This window comes from Geospiza fortis, unplaced genomic scaffold (assembly GCF_000277835.1).
Source record: "Geospiza fortis unplaced genomic scaffold, GeoFor_1.0 scaffold399, whole genome shotgun sequence".
In the NCBI taxonomy this organism is placed as follows: Eukaryota; Metazoa; Chordata; class Aves; order Passeriformes; family Thraupidae; genus Geospiza; species Geospiza fortis.
The window spans coordinates 205,517-224,161 of NW_005054560.1; the positions used below are offsets into that span (position 1 = coordinate 205,517).

General features: G+C 49.9%; 1 protein-coding gene across 1 annotated transcript in view; it reads right to left on the bottom strand.

Annotated features, from left to right (window-relative positions):
* Positions 1 to 18,645, bottom strand: part of PAPPA2 (pappalysin 2) — a 91,941-nt gene that overhangs the window by 920 nt on the left and 72,376 nt on the right. Inside the window, exons 21-23 of the mRNA XM_031064144.1 lie at positions 18,158 to 18,267; positions 15,591 to 15,662; positions 3,205 to 3,303 (exon numbers count right to left, since the gene is read on the bottom strand). Coding sequence (XP_030920004.1) covers positions 3,205 to 3,303; positions 15,591 to 15,662; positions 18,158 to 18,267 — 281 coding nt within the window. The remainder of the gene's footprint in view (positions 1 to 3,204; positions 3,304 to 15,590; positions 15,663 to 18,157; positions 18,268 to 18,645) is intronic.

Below are 18,645 nucleotides of genomic sequence, written 5' to 3' on the forward strand. Positions count from 1 at the left end.
AGCAAAGTGTAATGTGTCATGTGTCGGAACTCAGTACATCCCTCCGGGTGTCCGGAGTTGCCGAGGACCCTGTCGGGGGGCTCGGAGACCCTGGCACGCAGCCCAGAGCACCTGCGGGTTTGATTTTGAGCCGTGGAGCAAATTACCAGCTTTGTATGAGGACCTGAAAGTCACAGAGGTTTAAATAGTGTAATAATAAAATTATCACAGGGTGAAAATGTAGATTTTAGGATTTTTGGAATGGGGGTTTTGGGGACAAGATGGAGGAACTTGGGTGTGTCCAGCCTTTCTTCTTCTTCTTCTTGGTCTCCATTTTCTGCAGTGATGTTGGCACTTTGGGATTGGTTTAGAATAGAAGTGCACTGTCTAACATAGGTGATAGGTATTGGAAAGTAATTGTAAATATTATACGTACTTTGTAGTATAAAAAGACAACACCGCCCCAGGAGCGGTCAGAGTGCCTTTGGCTGCCCTGCTGAGCAGATCTCAGCTGGGCAGAAAGAAAATTTTATAGATAAGAATTAATAAACAACTTCAAGACCAAAACCTGAAGAGCTCTTACTCATTCTTCGGATGCGCAGGCTGAAACAGAGACCTTTCGCACATCTCGCAGCAATTAACAGCTAAACTCCGAGAGTCATGTAAAGTAATTCACGCTTAGATGGAAAATGTATGAAATAAAAATTGTAAAATAAATTAAACATCCAACATCCATCTGACCACAGAGATAGATTACCACATGGAAGTTGCAAAACTCCTGGTGGCAGTAGGAATGAATGCCTTGTTAAAAAATAAAAGAACGTGGCTGGTGTGGAGATGGGCTTCCCCAGGAACCACCCAGGAACAGCCAAGGACAATCAGCACTTGATAAATATCATCAGTCAAGATAACTGAAGTCGTCAAAAACATACATCTGAATACACGACTTCTCCTGACATGATCAGCGGCCACCACCACCCAAGAAACAGCAATTGTCCTGCCCTGCACAGTAAAAAGAAACTTCATATATATGCAGGGTGACAAAAGAAATCGGGGCATCTCTGCCTCAGGCATAAAAAACTGTATAAAATAGCCCTGCTGGAAACAGCATTGGTGAACAGGGGGAGATCCAATGCAATAGAGGTCAGATCTAGGTTCACCCAGCGCCAATCCCGGGCTCAATGCTGTCTCTTTGGCTGTGGGTTTTGAGGGCCGTATTTTTGTCGTGAAAATAAAATCTTTCACATTTGTTAATTTGGCTTTCTCGTTGATCATTTATAACAAAAGGGACAGTTGAGCTCTGCCCTGGGACACCCCTCTGCCCCCCCAAAAGGCCTCTCCACAGTGCTGGGGACAAACGGACATTTTGGGCCCTGTTGTTGGCACTGCCAGGCTCCGCGCTCACTGAGGAATGGGCTCTGATACAACCTGTCCCCAGCTGAGTTTTGTTCTTAGCCTTTTCCTTTTTGTTAATGTGCTTTGAATTTTGCAGCCAATGGTCGGGTTGAATCTTGTGCCCCAAATGTCAAACCCTGGGAAGAAGTGTCCCCTGATGGGTGTAAGGCCATTCAGACTAGGCCTGGCAGTGGTAAGGCACCTCCAGATTAAAGTTTTACTTTGGTCTATTAGTTTCAAAGTTTTACTTTTTACTATTAGAAAACCCCCTTCATCCATATCTGAACCTGTGGACCTGTCAGCTACTCCTGACTCTTCCAGGAGTAAACAAAAACACAAAGATGACATAGCCTTGTTTTCTGCACCTCTTAGAGGAACTCAACCAAGCTCTCAGCTGCAAAGCTGACTTGCACACTGCCCAACGTAAAAGCCAAGGTGGGTGCAGTGTCCTTGTGCATTGTGGACTGAGGAAAGCCAGGCAGGATGGAGGCTCTGTGAGCAGGAACAGCCTCCCATGGGGCAGTGGGTTCATCCAGAGCCATTCACAAGCTGTGCAGCTTTGAGACATCCCAGGTGCAGGTTGGGAGGCTCATTTCACATTACTTTCTCTACAATAACTGTGTGTGACAGAGCAAGCCTGTGTCCCCTTAGCTGCTGGTAGCAGAGAAAGGAGGGAGGGCATACACTGAGCATCTGACTCCTGGTTGACAGTGGCCTGATAATGAGCCATGGGAGCTGAGAAAACAGTTTTCTTCAGAGGTTTTATACACACCAGGCTCAGGGCCAGGAGTTTTTCTTATTGTGAAAACATTTGATTTTTCACAGACTGGATCAGCAGAGGAAGGGCTGGAGTGCTTTGGGGTTTTTTTTTTTTTTGATGTTTAAACCCTGTATTTCTCCATCTGCCTTAACAGGGATGTGCTGGAGGCTTGTTGAGCGGAAGATCTGGGACCTGTGGGGGATTCAAGCTGGGTCTGGGAACCATGGGACTGAACCCCCCCCCCCACTTTCTACTGTGAACCCATCCTTTATTTTGGCCATGCCTTGCTCCGAGATGTCATGATATTGTTGTGGGGATTTCACTCATCACTTGGGTGTAAAGCCTCTTCTTTCCTATCTCAAGTGGATCTTCCCAGGATTTTATTTTTCCTTTTCTCTGTGTATGTATGCGTGATGAAAGGAGAAATGATTCAAGCTCCACAACAAAGATGAGAAGATCCAAATTCACATATTTTCGCAGTGAGAAATTATTTCATGCCCTGTGATTTGTTTTGCTGTTGGATATGATTAGGAAGAATGGGCTGTGAGTGCTGGATAGCAAGTTAGGTGGGAGGGAAGATTGTGATGGGAGACAAAGAAGGGTCTGTGCTACCCCAATGCCAAGTTGCTCCCTCTATACTATTCTTCCCTCCTTAGAGAGGGAGGAAAACATCACTTGTAGCAGATGCCAGTGGATCATAGCAAAAATCCCCTGAGACAGCTCAATTACACAAGGTGACTTCTGACTCACCATGTCTAACACTATGTCCTATGGAAGTCATTTCTTTGGGACACGCTTCCCAAAACGAGAGGAAATCCCATGAACCTCAGTGGGAGCTGGGCTGAGGTTTCAATCCCACTGGCCTGAGTCCAAACCCCGCTCTTAATCAGTGCGATTCTGTCCATCAGCTTCAGCTGGCTTTGGTTTAGAACCGTGCGTTTGTTCTCCGTTCATGGGAGAGTTACACTGCAGGCTCGGTTCCACAGCCATAGCTAGTTCCAAAGAACATAGCTAGCAGTCACCCCTGAATCCACAGATCCCGGCCAAGGCCACGGGAGGTGCTCTCTTACCTTCCTGGAGGACAGGGTGGAGGAGCAGCAGTCCCCGCCGTCATACTGGCAGTACGCCCGGTTGTTGATGGTGTCGCACCAGCCGTCTGCTTGGAAGGGCTAAGGCAGAGGAAGAAGGCTCTGTGAAAGGTTGTTCAAAAGCATAAGGATGCCCCCAAAAGTGGAGGTCCCAGGTCCTCAGCAGGGCCCACTTCCAGCATACACAACCCCTTCCTCAAAGCCAAAGGGCACCAGATATCCCAGCTGGTGTGGATGGAGCAGCAGGTGCTCCAAGGTCAGCAGCTAGAGGATCGTGGAATTGTGTCAGAAGTGTTACATGCCATGAGCAGCCATTCAGAAAACCAGTTTATTGTTGTTTAGTTACATGAGTAATCTGATCAGAGAAGAAGCAACTGGGGCTGAGGAGCAGCCAGCGATGGCTGAAGAAGCGTCCCGTGCAAGGGCTGCGACCAGCGCCATGCACGGGAAGCACTCACAAGGAGGTGTCAGGAGCGGTCAGCAGCCAAGGTTTATTTATCACAATCTACACCAGCACTGCCAAGCAGCCACTGAACCAGCTACAGGATGGAGAAGCCATTTCTTCATAGAGTGATTAGTAATGAAATGCTGCTTTCACTTTGGGCTCTGTGATTGTACTTACTGGCCCAGCAACCATGGCTGACCTCCAGGACATTTTCCATCAGAATCTTGGAATCATTGAATGGTTTTGATTGGAAGGAGCCTTAAAGACCATCTCATTCCAACACCCCTGCCATGGGCAGGGACATCTTCCACTAGACCAGGTGTCCAAGCCCTGTCCAATCTGGTCTTGAACATATCCAGGAATGGGGCAGCCACAATTCCTCTGAACAACCTGTGCCTGTGTCCCACCACCCTCAAAAATTTTCCTCCTAACATCTAGTCTAACTGCCCCCCCCCTTTCAGTTTAAAGCCATTACTCCTTATCCTGTCACTCCATTCCCTTGCTAAAAGTGCCCCCCTGACTCTTGTGTAGCCCCTTTTAGTCCTGGAAGGTGCTTTAAGGTCTCCACAGAGTCTCCTCCACACTGAACAGGACTCTTGGTGGAAACCTGGCTATCCCGTTGCTCATGGAAGCAGCTGACCCATTTCATTGGATCTGGTTGGCCCCAAACAACAACCAGAAATCCCAAAAATGCCCAGACTTAGCCTTTGATGATGGACACTCACATGTAGCACCCTGAAACTGAATGAGAGCCTGCTGAAAAATGTCACTGCACCGCAATAGCCCTGCATCCACCGTGCCAAAGCCAACATGTGGGCCTGGTGATAATACCAGTAATTCACATGAAAAAACCATGCCAAAACCAGAGAACCCATGTGGCTTTTTGTCCTTGTGACTCAAAAGGAAGAGAAATGGGCTCAACACAGGCTAATAACACTTTAGGAAGTAGCAGCAGGGATTATGGCAAACCACCAAGTCTGGTCTCTGCTATCAGTAGCACAGGCCACAGGCCAAACTCAGGCAGCCACAGAGAGATCGCAGTAGCCTGGAAGATTTTGGAAGAGCAGAAGAAAAAGCACACCTTCCTACAGCTGGGAAATTGAGGCACAGCCCAGTTAGGTAGCTCACTCCTAAACAAGAAGGGATTTGACTCCAATCATTGCTGTCACAAACGGTATCCAGAGGAGACCAGGGTGCAATTTCTTCAAGGCAACAGTGTTAACACTCCTCTTCCACTAAAAAGCATTGGGTGGATCTTAAATGATTGTGATCAAAGAAGGTTTCTTAGAGCAGCTCTGAGCACCAGGAGGGCCAGGGCAGGGATGTTGGGGCTGGCAGGTGCCAGGATGGAGCTGGGACTGGCCAGGGCCGCTGGCAGGGGAAGGCTCTTCTGGGTGTGATTTGCTTTTGCAGCCTTCCACACGGTGGAGTTTTTCCTTGAGCTTTGCTCCATATGTCATGACTCACTGGCAAAACAACACCCGTCGCTTTGGTAGTTTCCATACAATTATGGGGAGGTTTGCCCATCCCGGCTGCTCAGGTCTGAAACGATTTCCAGATCTTGCGTGCAAGGTGGGGGGAGGACAGAGGCACGGAGAGCAAGGGGAAGGAGAGGCTCCCTGTCTCTCACTACACCTATCAGGGCTAACTGCCCCCTCCTCTCACCCAGCCGGAGCCCGTACCCCACCCTAAACAAATACAGGCTCCTATGGCAACACTTGTTGGGGAAACTTAACAACTCATGCTCCAAATTACATTGGAAAAACACATGAAGGGAAAATAAAAAATGACTAATTGGACTCAAGGCTCAGGAGAGCCAGGCACAGGGTTTGGGGATTTCTGTCCCCGCTCCTTGCCTGGTGTTTGGAGAACACGGTGACTCCTGTGCCTTTGCCTTACTGAGAACCTCCACAGGGTTTTGTCTTTGCAAGCAGAAAGAACAAAGTAAGGTGCTGGTTACCCTCAAGGGCACAGGAGCTCTTGTACTTGCCTCAGTCTCATTTTGGCTTTGCAGGAATCATGGCAAAGGAGGACACAGGCAATGCAATCTACTAAGGGCAGGCAATGTGAGAGAGCAGACCCCATACAGAGTCTGTTCAGCCTGTGCTGGAGACGTGTGGCTCTACAGAAAGCAATGCCAGTGGTGGGAGAAGGCGATTTGCTCACGTCTGCAACTCGCAAAAACACCTGATGATGTTTTAAGATGCTGTCAAGAAAAAGGAAAACACCAATGCCCAGCTGTGCCACATGAAGGTGATGGATGAGATCCAGGGAAATGGTCAGCTGGATCTCAGCTGCCAGAATACCCATCCTCCACTGGGGGGAGGGGGTGGTGGGCCGGTTGAAATGTATAAACAGGGAAAAAATGAATAAGGCAACTGCAGCAGCGGCTGTGTGCTGTGTTGAGTGGTGGGGAGCTGCTGGGCCAGGCGTGCCACCGAGGCAGCCAGGGAGATGGGCTGTGTCAGCAGATCTCCCGCTCGCTGGGCCATCCATCTTCCTTGTTTGTTCAGACAGGAGCTCCAGGGCGTGTGGCAGCACGTGGAGGTGCAGCAGCTGGCACTGCCGGGCCGGAGCCCTGCGCTGCCGCCACAAAAATAGTAACGGCAAATCGAGGGCTTGGCAATTGAAATAGGCTAAAAAAACACAGCCTCTCGAAGCTGGGAGCAGGCACAGATGAAAAGAGAGAAAAAAAAAAAAGCGAAGGGGAAAAAGAATGAAAGAGGGAAAAATATTGCAGGCAAAGGAAGGATGCAAGAAAGGACTGGTTAGATCCCAGTGCATCCCAGCCAGAAGCATCTCTGAGTGCTCAGTGGTGGAGTTTCTCTCAAGGATGCTGGGAGATATGCAGGGAACATGCCTGTGCACAGTATTTTTCCACAACCCTTGAAGAGTCCCCAGGCTGGCTCCATCCCTGAGGCTGTTGTCCTGCCCAGCAGGGAGTGCCCAGTGCCATCAGTGAGGTGGCAGCATCCAGGCATTTTTCTTCAGATCTACCTTACACAGTTTAATTCAGTGTGAAAGAGCACAAAAGGGTGCAACAGGTGAGGGAAAGGTGGATCATGAAGACTCAATCACAGATCACATCAGTGTTGGACATATTTCAGTGCTACACATTATTTTCCAGGAATGCAGGTTTTGCTCTGGTTGAGCACAGCTGATGGCCCAGCACCTTGCTTTTGGCCATGCCCCGTTCCAGATGTTTTAGAAGAACGTGGAAAAAAGGAAAAAAAAAACAAACCAGCATTCACCTGGCCAACTGTGTAACTGAGGAGCTGAAAGACTCCCCTGATCTGCCACTGAGATGGAAAGTGCTTGTCATTTCTATCCGTACACAGCCATTGAAAAGCTAGAGTCCAGTCTCAGGGAGTCAAGTCCAGCCTTAAGAAGCAAAATGCTTTCTCCCAGACTGGTCCTGGGCTTTGTGACTCTGCTGATCCATCCAAGGAGGGTGCATAGTTTGCTTTCACAGAGCTTCTAAGTCAGCATGAATTTTGGTGTCATTTTTCCCTTTGGGAATTGGTATTCTGGGCATCAAGCTCAGACCGTTTGCATGCTAATTCAACCACGTGGCTGAGAAGATGCATGTGTTTTTGCTCTCCTCAGCTGTCACTTTGAAAGCAGCCCCAGAGAAACAGGGGAACCACCATTTGGGCAGGGACCAGCCCTGGAAAAGCTGCTGCTGCTGCCCTCAGACTCATGCCTTGTGCATCAGCTTCACCACCGGTAATTCTGCTCCTGGGACCGATGAGTCACTGGTGGTGGGAAGAGGAGTTGGAAACCCCATGCCTCTGGTGGCAGGGGCATGTCAGCCCAAACCAGGCCTCACAGAGCCACAGGACATGAACCTGAGGTGCCCCAGAGAGTGCTACAGCTGCAGAGGTCTCAGGCATGCAAGAGAAGCCGTGTCCCAGGTGAAGGTGCTGCCCGTGGCAGGCAGGAACAGGCAGGATGTGTGGATACAGGAAAGGATGGACAGGCTGCAGTAGCCCTTGGAGAAGCACAGGGCAGCTTCTCCCTGCCGGATGTCTCCCCTTCCTCCCCACCTCAGTCACCAGCAAGATCTTTCCAAAAGCTCTGGGAGGTCCCTGGGAGGACTTGAAGAGTGCCCAAAGCCTTGTTAAACATCTGGTTCACTTAAAGCCTCTATACATCCCCACCCTAGCTGGGGTCCCTGAAAATTCTCCCTCCCATCCCTGTCCCAATCCCTCCAACATCCTTCCAAGCCACTGTTCCCCTGCAGAAAACTGTCAGTCCTTAAAGCCAGAGATGTGACAGGAGCTGGCTAAAGTGATGCCAGCAGCGTGTCCCCAGGACACATCCCTTTCCTTACACACATCCACGCTGGTGAGGCAGAGAGCCCGGTCATTCTTGGCTCTCCCTGCTTGCCCAGGGAAGTTGACTGGGAATGCAGACTGTGGGAGGAAATGACAATGTTCATTGTTTGGATTAAATATTTTTCTTGGCCCTCTCTCTGTTGCAGTGTCTTTTATTTTATTTTTCCTCCCCCCCTTGACACCCCCAAGCACATTCACTTTCCTTCTCTCTTTTTGGAGGCTCTTTGGCACAAGGAGGAAATCAGCTCTGAAAAACAGAGAGGGACAGAGAGGGAACAGGTTTGGCTTATGCTCAGAAAGTTTTTTGGGATGTTTTTGTGCCCTGAGCCACCCTGAACAGCGAGCAGGGTCTACCTGGCCCATTGTAAAGAGGGAAGCAGGGTGAGCACTACACAAAGGAAGAGACCTCTAAATATTTGGAAACAGGAACCTGGGACCAAGTGGCCTGAAAAAGAGAAACAAAATCCTACGGACTTAGTGCTTCATTGTCCATTTTCATGTCTTCCAGTTTCTGTCCCCTGAGCCATCCCTCTGCTCCTTTTGAACTGTGGTAGCTGTCCCTTGGAGGTACATGCTTGTTGCAGACATCATGGATCTGCCCCATCACCTCAGACATGGACAGAAAGCAAAACAGAGAAAATCCAACTCCTTCTGAGCCTGATGATGCTCCTGAGCCACTCATCAGCTAAGCATGCAGATTGTTTATACCACATCTCAGGTCTTCAGAAACATCTCCTCCAGCCCCAATGTCTTCTCCCCAAGTCTCACTACAGAAACAGAGGCTTGCTGCTTGAGAACATTCTCCATATATCTGAATGAACATTTCAGTGGTGGGCTAGAAGGTTGTGACATCCTGCTGTCTCATTTCAGCTCATAGACCATCACTGCACTGCCACAGCACCTCCCAGCAGTGCTGGTGTGGAGCTCTAGGTGTTCTTCAGGACACTGGGGTCCCTTGGACATGGGTTTCCTGCAAACAGCTGGGCTATTTGAACCAGTCTGTGCTGAGGTTGTACAGGATTGGTGTCTGTAAGGGGGATGGAGTGCACAGAGGCTCCACAGGCTGCTGTCAATGGCCATCCTGGGAGAGCAGGTCCTTGCCTTCACAGTGCCTGAAAGTGCTTCTGTGTCCCAGGCCAGGATTTGGCTTGGACACACTTCTGCTGCAGAAGTGAACATTGGACCCCTTTGGACCCCTGAATGGGGATGTGTTTCGTTATCCCTCTGCACTGTGCTGCTCAGAGTCATGCTACTCTTCCTCATGTCTCAGCAGAGAGCCAGCTGGAAAGGTCTTTGCACAGTCCAAGGACAAGAGGGAAGAAAGGGATGAAATGCTGGTGTAGATCACCACATCAGAGCAGATCTTTGCTTCCATCTAAACATTCATGCCTATGATTTATTCATGGTGAGTTCCTCAGCCTTGTCCTTTTTACACCCTGATCTCAGTGCTAACAGAAGAGAAGCAGAAGCAGGAAAGAACAAGGAGAGAGGAGCAGAGGAAGTTGCTGTGTGTCAGTAGCGCTCCTGGCAAGCATGGTGGCTCACCATTCACAGGGACACCGCTGGGACACACAAGAGAAGGCAGGATTTCCTGTGCCGTGAGCACCAGCCTGCCATCCTGCCCTCAGTGGCTCCCCTGCTGCATGGATTAGATCTCCTGCCAAGCCATTTGTGCAAAATATGTTACAGGATAGAACGGGTTATGGAAAACAAGCCTTGAAAACCACAAGGGCCTCCTGACCCATTTGTATCTGATTTCTGCCAAGTTCTTGTTACAGATCTTAAACAGAAAGAAAAACAATGTACAAGGGATGAAGGAGCTGAAGGGGAATGAATATTCGTGTTGGAAGAGCAGTTGGCTGGGCTGTGCTTGGGGATGTTTATTATCAGAAACGACTCATTGATTTTTATTTCAGCGGGTGCTTTCAGTGGTTTTCCACTCCGTCTGTACCACTGGCTGCACGACTGGGACTGCTGGGAGGGGGAAAAGTGGGACATGGATGGGGATGAGGGGAAGGCACCTGAACTGGAGAGGGCAGAGATGCAGCCATAGGTCAGCACATCCCAAGTGCAGGGCTGCTGGCACAATGTGGCTGGGGAAGCTGAGGCTGCTCACACCTCTTTGGGGCTCCACCACTACTGGTGGTGTGTCTGGGTGCTGGAGCCCTACTCATGCCAAAAGACCCACCCCATCTTCTGGGGTCCTGTGAGCCTGACCCTGCAGGTAGGGAAGTGTCCCTTGTCCTTGTCCTTGCTGCTGTGTGATCTATTTCCCTCTGCTTTGTCTCTTAATAAAATGATGCTGCTACAATCACACTCTATGTGTGTGCAGGGGACAGAGATCTTCTCATTGTTTAGGAAAAGCACACCTCAGCTCAGATTTTTGGAAGAGGAATAGATTTCTTAGGGATCATCCCCTGGAAGGCTATATGCCCTGCTGAGCAGCCCACACCACCCATGCCAAAAGCAGGATGAAAATGTACCCAGCAGGTACGTAAAGAGCTCCCCACCTTGCCTTCCAGCTCCCCAGCATGAAGGGCTTTGCCTTCACCAGTCAGAGGTCAGGTCTGATGCAGGAGTGACCACTACCTGCAGCCCTTGCTCCTCAAGCCCCCTCCCTGTCTGTACAAGCTGCATTAAACAGGGTGAAGGTACAGCACTGCCTGGTCCAAGAGAGAGGAAAGATGTGTGAATCATGGCAGGGTGACTAAATTCTGACCACGCAGCTGTAGTTGCTCTGGAGAGTCTCCTTGGTGCAGCTGGGGTGCCTGTGGTCCTCATTGCCTTAAGCCTCAGAAGTACAGAGGACAATCTTTCCTGGAGCACAGCATTCTGCCAGCATCACATTTCTTACCAGTTTCCTGTGTTGATTTCTGCCATGGTACAAAATCAGAGACCCACAAGCCTGGGATGAGTGAGAACCAAGGGTCTCCAGCCCCACTGATACTGAGGAGCAGAGGCAGCTGGGGCCCAGCTGCAGTGCTATCCCAGGGGACAAGTGTCACCCTGTCTCCCATCACATGAAAGAACAGCAGATTTTAGGGGACACTCCCCACCATTCCTATTGCATATGCCTTCCAAAGGCTTAATTCTGACTGAGAAATGCTGGACACAAACCACAGATGTGCCGAGGGAGGGTCTTGTGCATGCTGGTGGGAAGAGCTAAGGATCCTTCAGGGTCCTTCACTACCTGTTGGATCAAGAGACTCAGGAACAACTTGCAACCACAAACACACTTCAGTCCCTATTTAATCATTTCCATTGTAATACCTCAGGAAAACCACAAAACAGAGAACAGATTCATGTTTTACGATTGTGATAACATGACCAGCAACACGAGAGGGCAGAGAGACCTTGTCCTCATGCAGGGCAGACCTGAGAAATTCCCAGCAGCTCATGCTCACAAGAGAGTGCTGTTCTCTGGCCATCTTCATCCAGAGCATGAGGCAGAGACCTCAAGCCAAAGTCCATTCCAATTAACCCTTTGCTACCTGCACATAATGACACAAAGCTGGAGGTGAGAAGGAGGCCAGCATGTTGCACAATGTGTCGGCTGCCCAAAAAAAGCTGCCCAGGTTCACTCTGGTCACTGCAAGAGCAGGCTGGCTTTCCCTGAGTGCATTTGAGCAGAACAGTGGTGGTTACCCTGCCCTGTGAATAACGTTGAGTAAACACAATGATGATGAAACAAGTGAACTTTTGCACCTAAACCACATCTACAGTGTGAAGCACAGGAGCCCTGTGGTGGGAGACAGAGGGGTGCAGGTGTAGGGCACTGCACAGACTAGGAGGTGCTCTATAGCAGCTATGCTCATGCACAGCCTACTTTGGACCATGGCAGGAACAGTCCAAGGGAAAAACCTGGATCTCTGTACATGCTGTCTCCTCCTCTGAAGTCCACAGTCTCACTTGCTTTTGAGCGCAGGAGGATGATGCATCAGAGGTGATCACCTTGGGATGACTTAGGAGAACGTGACCCAGCCGCTGCAAACACCTCCCTCACAGCAGTCAAACGCACCACCAGGACCAAAACCACCTCCTCCCAACCCATGGTGGGAAGGAGGGGTTTCCTTTCTCCTCCACTCGCCTCTCCTGACAGCCCCACGCCCCCTCCCTTGGTGCTGCCATCTGTTTTTCTACTGATGGCAGGGGACGAGATGTTCCGCTGGCCCTCGAAAGGCAAAGTGCGCTCGGCACTAACTTGAATTCCTGACGGGCTCCTGGAAGGGTTTGCATCCCTCCCTCCCTCCTTCCCTGACGTACGTGCCTCATTGCTCCAGCACTGGGGAACTTGGCAAGGCACAGCAAGAGAGAGGGAGGCAGATGGATGACCAGATTAACGGAAAGAGAAGGGAGGTGGGAGAGGAGTGCAGGGATGAGCAGGCAGGCTGATCCACCGCCAGCAGAGGATAAGGATGCGGTCCTTCTTTAGGGAGGGAGGGAGTGAGAGTCCCTCTAAAGCCATTGCATGGTGACCTGGACTTTCCAATATGAGGCAGAGTTCCAGATGGAGCTGGGAAGGTTGAGCCTTGGCTATTGCTCCCATGCACCGGCCTGAAGTGACTCCACCAGAGAGAGACAGTACGAGCTGCCAGGTGGCCTGGATTTCTGTTATGTAGGGTTGCTCCCCTCACTGTGGCATCCAGAAGAGAAAACTTCCTGATCCAACGCACACTTGGCAGTCAATGGAGAGACAATGGAATCTCCAAGGGGTGACTCAGACCTGAGGTGACATGGACAGCCCACTGGAACAGCGTTTCACTGCCCAAGGATGGCAGAGTCTGGGCTCTTAAAGGAGGAGTCTCCATTGAGGGGCTCCTATGAAATGAGAGGGAATCTGGGACTAATATGACCCATGGGAAGTGAACCTGAACCATGTGTGTGAGGGAGGCTGCCATGCAGTGAGGGCAGAGTACATGCTATATTCTTTCTCTACCCTGCTCCTGCTGTGGGATGCCTCCATACCCACAAGGGTTTGGGGAAAGTGAAACAGCCTCTGAGAACTGCAGAGTTTTTCTTCACAAGGAGGAGGGCAGAGAGGACTAGGAATGAGGATGGAAGTCAGCACAGATGAGGTAGAAACAACATTCAGAGTATTCTGTGGTCAAATGGGGACACCTCTCTTCCCTGGTGACATCTCCCTTCTTGCCAGGGCCAAGCAGCAGCTCCCAGAGTAATACTTTGAGGCACTTTCAGTAAGAGTTACTCTTTACAGCAAGACAGCGACTATTATGAAACTCATGTCGGGGGGAAAAGTTATCTAGGAAAATTTGGATTATTGGTCCAACCTTAGCAGCTTGCAGCACTCTAGGAGGAAACACATGGAAAAGAATAAACCAAGATATGTATGAGAAGTGAGGAGAAGGAAAACAGGGATGAGGAGGAGGCTGGGAGCTGTATCAAAAAGGAGAGCATAAGGGTGAAAGACACTATCTGAGGATAAATCTTCATTAGTGCTACAGTGAGTGACTGTGACCTTAAGAATAGGCCTGCCCTGATGCAACTGCTAACAAGGAAGAAGGCACTGTTCCACAGAGGAGGATCAGGATATCTAACAAATAGTTAGATGACCTGAAGGACTAGAGAAAGAAACAAGATGACATTCTCTTGTATAAAATTAAAAGGGCAAGCTCTTGTACTGATGGCAAAACATCTGCTGTTAGCTTGGTGCTCATCAGTTGGAAACAAAGGAGGAAGAGAAAGATCTGGGTGTACTTGCTGACCTCAGGATATCTGAACTGCCAGGCTGATGCAACTGCAGAAACAACAGATATAGTCCTGTGTCCCATCAAAAGAGACATTTCCAGCAAAAGGAAGCTTTATGGAGGGCTTTGGTGAGACCTGGGATGGAAGAACATGTACTGACTGCTTGGTCATTCCTGATGAAACAGTAATTGAAAGCAGAAAAAGTATTTAAAAGTCTACAAGGGTGAAGAAGAACATGGAATCTCTCCATATTCTGGTGGGACACTGCAAGATTTTGGCTTGGTTAACCTCCTGTGTGCCAAGAGTCCTGCCTGGGGCTGCTTTCTAAGAGTAAAGGAGGGTGACAAGCACATAGGAACAGAAAGAGCTCATGTTGGCTGTGAGCATGTTTGGGTGGCTGATGAGAGCACAGTGACTTACACTGGGACTTCAGGTGCTCAGTGTGTCTGTGTCACACACACACATACACAAACTGGCACTTTTCATCATTCCCTATGGGATCTCTCACTGAACACAGACCCAAGGTGAAGCACAGGAGCCACACAGGAGACAGAGGAGGAAACACTAAGGTCAGTCTGGTGTACCTGAGCCTAAGAGAGAGGCCTCACAATTGTGTCAGCTTCGTGTTACCTGAGCTGCACAGGAAGGGAAGAAGAAACACCTCACACTCCATTGGCTTCTTTGTTGAAAGGACCTAGTCCCAGAGAGCACAAGAAATTCTCCCTTGCTAGCAGAACCACCACAGAGACAATCACTCAACCATCTGGTCTGCTCTTCCACTTAAGCCATCCCATTTCAAACACATTACCCCAGATTTGTGCTAAAAGATTGTGGTTTAGAAGACACAGAACTCCCAAAATGTCAGAGGACCACTGACTTCTGGTACTCAATCACCAAACACCTCTCAGGCACACAGCACCTCATTCCCCTACTCTTTCTGCCTGTGTCTCGCAGTAGACAGGCACAACACAGGCATCAAATTTGGGAAATAATTGCTGCACCTTCTGTAGACCATGAGGTTTCCTTCCTGGGGACGTGCCCCCTGCAACATTGCCCTTTCCCCCACACGGCAGTCCACAAAGAGCTGAGCTCAGCAGAACCAGCGAGGAAAAGCAATCATTGCATTGAAATGAGCACAAGAAAAAAATACAATCAGCAAACCCCAAAGCTATTTTTGGTGTGCAAACTCCATTTACATTTTCCTTTTTGGTAAAAATCCCAAATTTTCAGCATACAACATTCGAAAATTTCCCCCCTTTTTCCTTTTATCCTCAATCATAATAACAACTAGTGCTTGACAAAGACTGCCTATTTTTAATTTCCTTTGTGAACTGACTCCAGGCTGCCTATGATTTTCTCCTGCCTGGTCATTATTCAAAGCTAAATGAGTGGCTAACCAATTTCTGCAAGGAATTCTTTGTCTGCAGATTCTTCAGAAGCAGTTTGTTTTGCATACACAAGGCTGGAAATCCTGATTGTTTGATTTGGACAGGTGAGTCACACAGGGCTTTTCTGGACCCATGTTACTCTAGAACTGCGGTTCTGGTTAGGGAAACATTCCAGCTTGGAGTCAGCTCAGGCTTTTGGGGGATACCCCTTGCCAGTGAAATCCTTTTGCTAGAATATTCTGCCCAGGCTGGCCAAAAAGAAGCAGGCAAGGAAGGAAATGGGTTCTTGTGCAGCTCTTGCTCCCCAGCACCATCCTGGCTGTGGGGACACCACCCAAGGATGCTTCCTCTGCTATCTCCGCTCATCCAGCAAGTCCAGCTCGCAGCAAACACAAGGTCAAAGGTGTCTGGTTTGTGCTGGAGCAGGTCTTCACTGGCAGGAGCTCTCCTGCAAGGAGCAGGCAGCTTGTGCTGGGGACAGGGAGGGCTTACCTCACACGACTGGATGCAGTGAATGACAGAGGGGTCCGGATACCACCGCAGCCTGCCCGTGCACACGATGTTCTGGAGAGGAGCAGAAGACAGCAGTTAGGTGAAGGGAATGAGGCAGGGGAACAGCCAGCAGTGCTTTCTGGAGCTAGAGAGTCTCCTACAGCACTGCATTATTCACTGTGGGGCAGAACAGCAGTGACACCCCCAGGACCCTCCTGGCCCAGCAAACCCAGGGTAGCTGCACCAAGGGAACTCGTGGACCAGAGCACATTGTTCAAGGATGTGTGTGTGTGTGCGTGTGTGTGTGTGTGTATTGAGATGTATATTGGTTGGACTTGCTGATCCTGGAAGTTTTTTCCAGCCTTAGTGGTTCTATGTTTCTATAATGATACAAAACTGGAAGAGGACAAAGGGAAAGGACAGGGACTACCTGAGAAGTGGGTTTGGCTGGCAGTGCCACCATTTATGTCTGACTTGACCAGCTGGGGGTAAGCAGCCACAAGAGGCTGGAATCTACCATCACATCTCTGTGTGATGCTGAATTCACCAGCTGGTCATCACTCAGTGCCTACAGCTGGCTCACTGATCCCTGCTCAGGCTCTGAAAACTGCATCCTGGGAGGGAGGACTCATCTCCCCAGACCTGACTTGAAGTAGATACACCAGGCTGCTGGTCACTCTGAGGTTCTCACTGGTATTTACAAACTCAGCTGTTGCAGCCAGATGGACACAAGAGCGAGATGTGAAGGGCTCAGTTTCCCAGCCCTGGAACACACCACGCTGCTCATTTAGCTGGGGTTTGTGGGGAACACTGATGATTACACAGGGGGAAGAAAAGCCCCACCACACATGCAATTTCCTCCTTGTAAAGCTCAGGCAGGCTTTGAAATCTGAGGCCCCATAAAACAGCATCTGGCCTGTGAAAGTGTCCTAGGATGCCCTTCACAGCACAGGAATTGCACAGAGGGGTAGGTGTGTTTGTTACCAGCCTTGTTTGATATGTTCAGGGGCAGGAAGACGGGCTCCAGCATTCCCAGGTGGCATGGCAGCTAGGGATGGGGCAGCTCTGCCCACACAGGTCCTTCTGCAGCATCTTTGGTCCAGACTGTGACGAGGCTGGAGCGGGTGAGGTCCTGGCCCTCCTTGGCCAGCCCCAGAGAGAGCCAGCTTAATGGGGCAAAGACTGGGGAATTCCAGAGCCCACCAGATCCTGCCCAGCCAAGAGGATGTGTGCATCCCAACCCCATGGAGCTGCTTTGTATGTGGTTGTTGTGCAACTCAGATGCCATTTTAGCACACTCATATTAGTATACTCATATTCCAGGCTGGGAAATAAGGGCAGAGAGACAAACCTGCTCAGCTGTGGGATGCAATGAATCAGAGCTGAAAGCAAAACAGGACTGTGCCTTCTCTAAGTGGCCTGTGCAGTTCCCTGTGTTGTTTGCCCCATCCTCTCCATCTCATGGAGCATGGCAGCTCCTGGAACAGCAAACTCTTGGAGGTTGGGGGAGCCAAGTGGGGAGCGGAGACAGAAGCCAGGACAGAGAGGAAAACAAGATGGTCTAGGGAGAGAGCTCCTGGCAAAGGACAGAGCTCCTTCTTAAAATAGTGTCTCCTCTCTGCAAAATGCCTCCCTTGCACGAAAGCCTGCAGTGGTGGTGAAAGGGAAGCTGAACACCACTGCCTCAACGGGCCAAGCCATGCGATCCCTCAAAGGCAAGGACTCCTTCCAAGGCTCGTGCTTCACCATCCCACATGCCCCAGGCATCCTCACCCCCCCGGCAGCCGTGGGTCTGATTCAAGGCAGTGCACAGGAGAATCCACAGGCATGATGCTGGGCCTCCTGCGGCTTCCCAGGAGGAGGGGAAAGCATTTGGATGGGAGCACTGGCTCCTGGGAAGATTGTTTGCTTTTCTTTGTTCCACCTCCTTCCTTATACATCTCGTTTTTATTTTAAGAAATATTACCCCGGCAGAGCTGCTTTTTGGTAAAGTCGTGCCACGAGGATCCAAAATATTCGAGCTATTTGAGCTGCTTTGCCTACAAAATGAGTAAGAAGTGGGGAGGGAAAGGCTCCCCTGTTCCAGCAGCAGAGGCACCCAGCCGGCCAGCAGGTCCTGGCAGCTGGAGACACCTTTCAGCTGACAGTGCCCTGCCTCTTCCTTGGCAGGGAAATGCCTGCCTAGGATTGCATCTCTGCTGCCAGGTAAGTGGGGACCCAGGCTAACACTGTGCCAGAGGCAGCTTTTGCTCTCCCAGCACACAGGCTGACAATAAACAGTAGCTTAGCAGGTCTAGGCACACAGCACATCCTGAAAAATCAGTGGGATTCTTGCATTAGAACTTCATATATTGTGGTATCATGCAATTCCTGGAAAGCTGGCTTGGGAGCTGATAACTGTGCTGAACTTTGGTATATGAGAGTATCCACTGCTTGTCTTTACAAGCCTTACCCTTCTTCACCTGAGGCAGAGATTTTGGGTTAAAACACCAGATGGAGAGGGAGGGAGGTTCCCTCTCTATGCTGCCAGCAATCCCCCCGCTAGCAGAATTCATCCCCCCTTTTACCTGGACTCTGGTGGGCTGCAGCCAGTGATCCATTGTCTCAGCAGTGACATTTCTGGGCAGTATGACGGGGTCACTGGGAGGAATGATACAGGAAGGAATGCACACAGCACCTGTGGGAGGAGGGAGAGCCTTAAGGAGCTTACCTAGAGCCAGGCATCAATGTCCTGTAGGAGGCCACACTGATGGTAGAGAGATGTAAAGAGGACCCTTTATCTCCCAGCTTGGGATAGCAATTCCCTCCCCAAATCCTGAATTATCCAAGAGCCTACAGGAATTGTGCCCAATTCTCTTCTCCTAGATGAAAGGAAAACTGAACACAACCTAAGAGAAAGATTCCAACCTTGATGGCAGGACATGGGACCCAGCATGAAAATAAGTCTGGCCTGGATGTTACATGATGTTTGCTGACCTGTTAAGAAGTGTCTCTCTAACTTTTCTACCACAGAGAATCCCCACTGCCTTACCATGACCCAGGAAGAAGAAAAGCT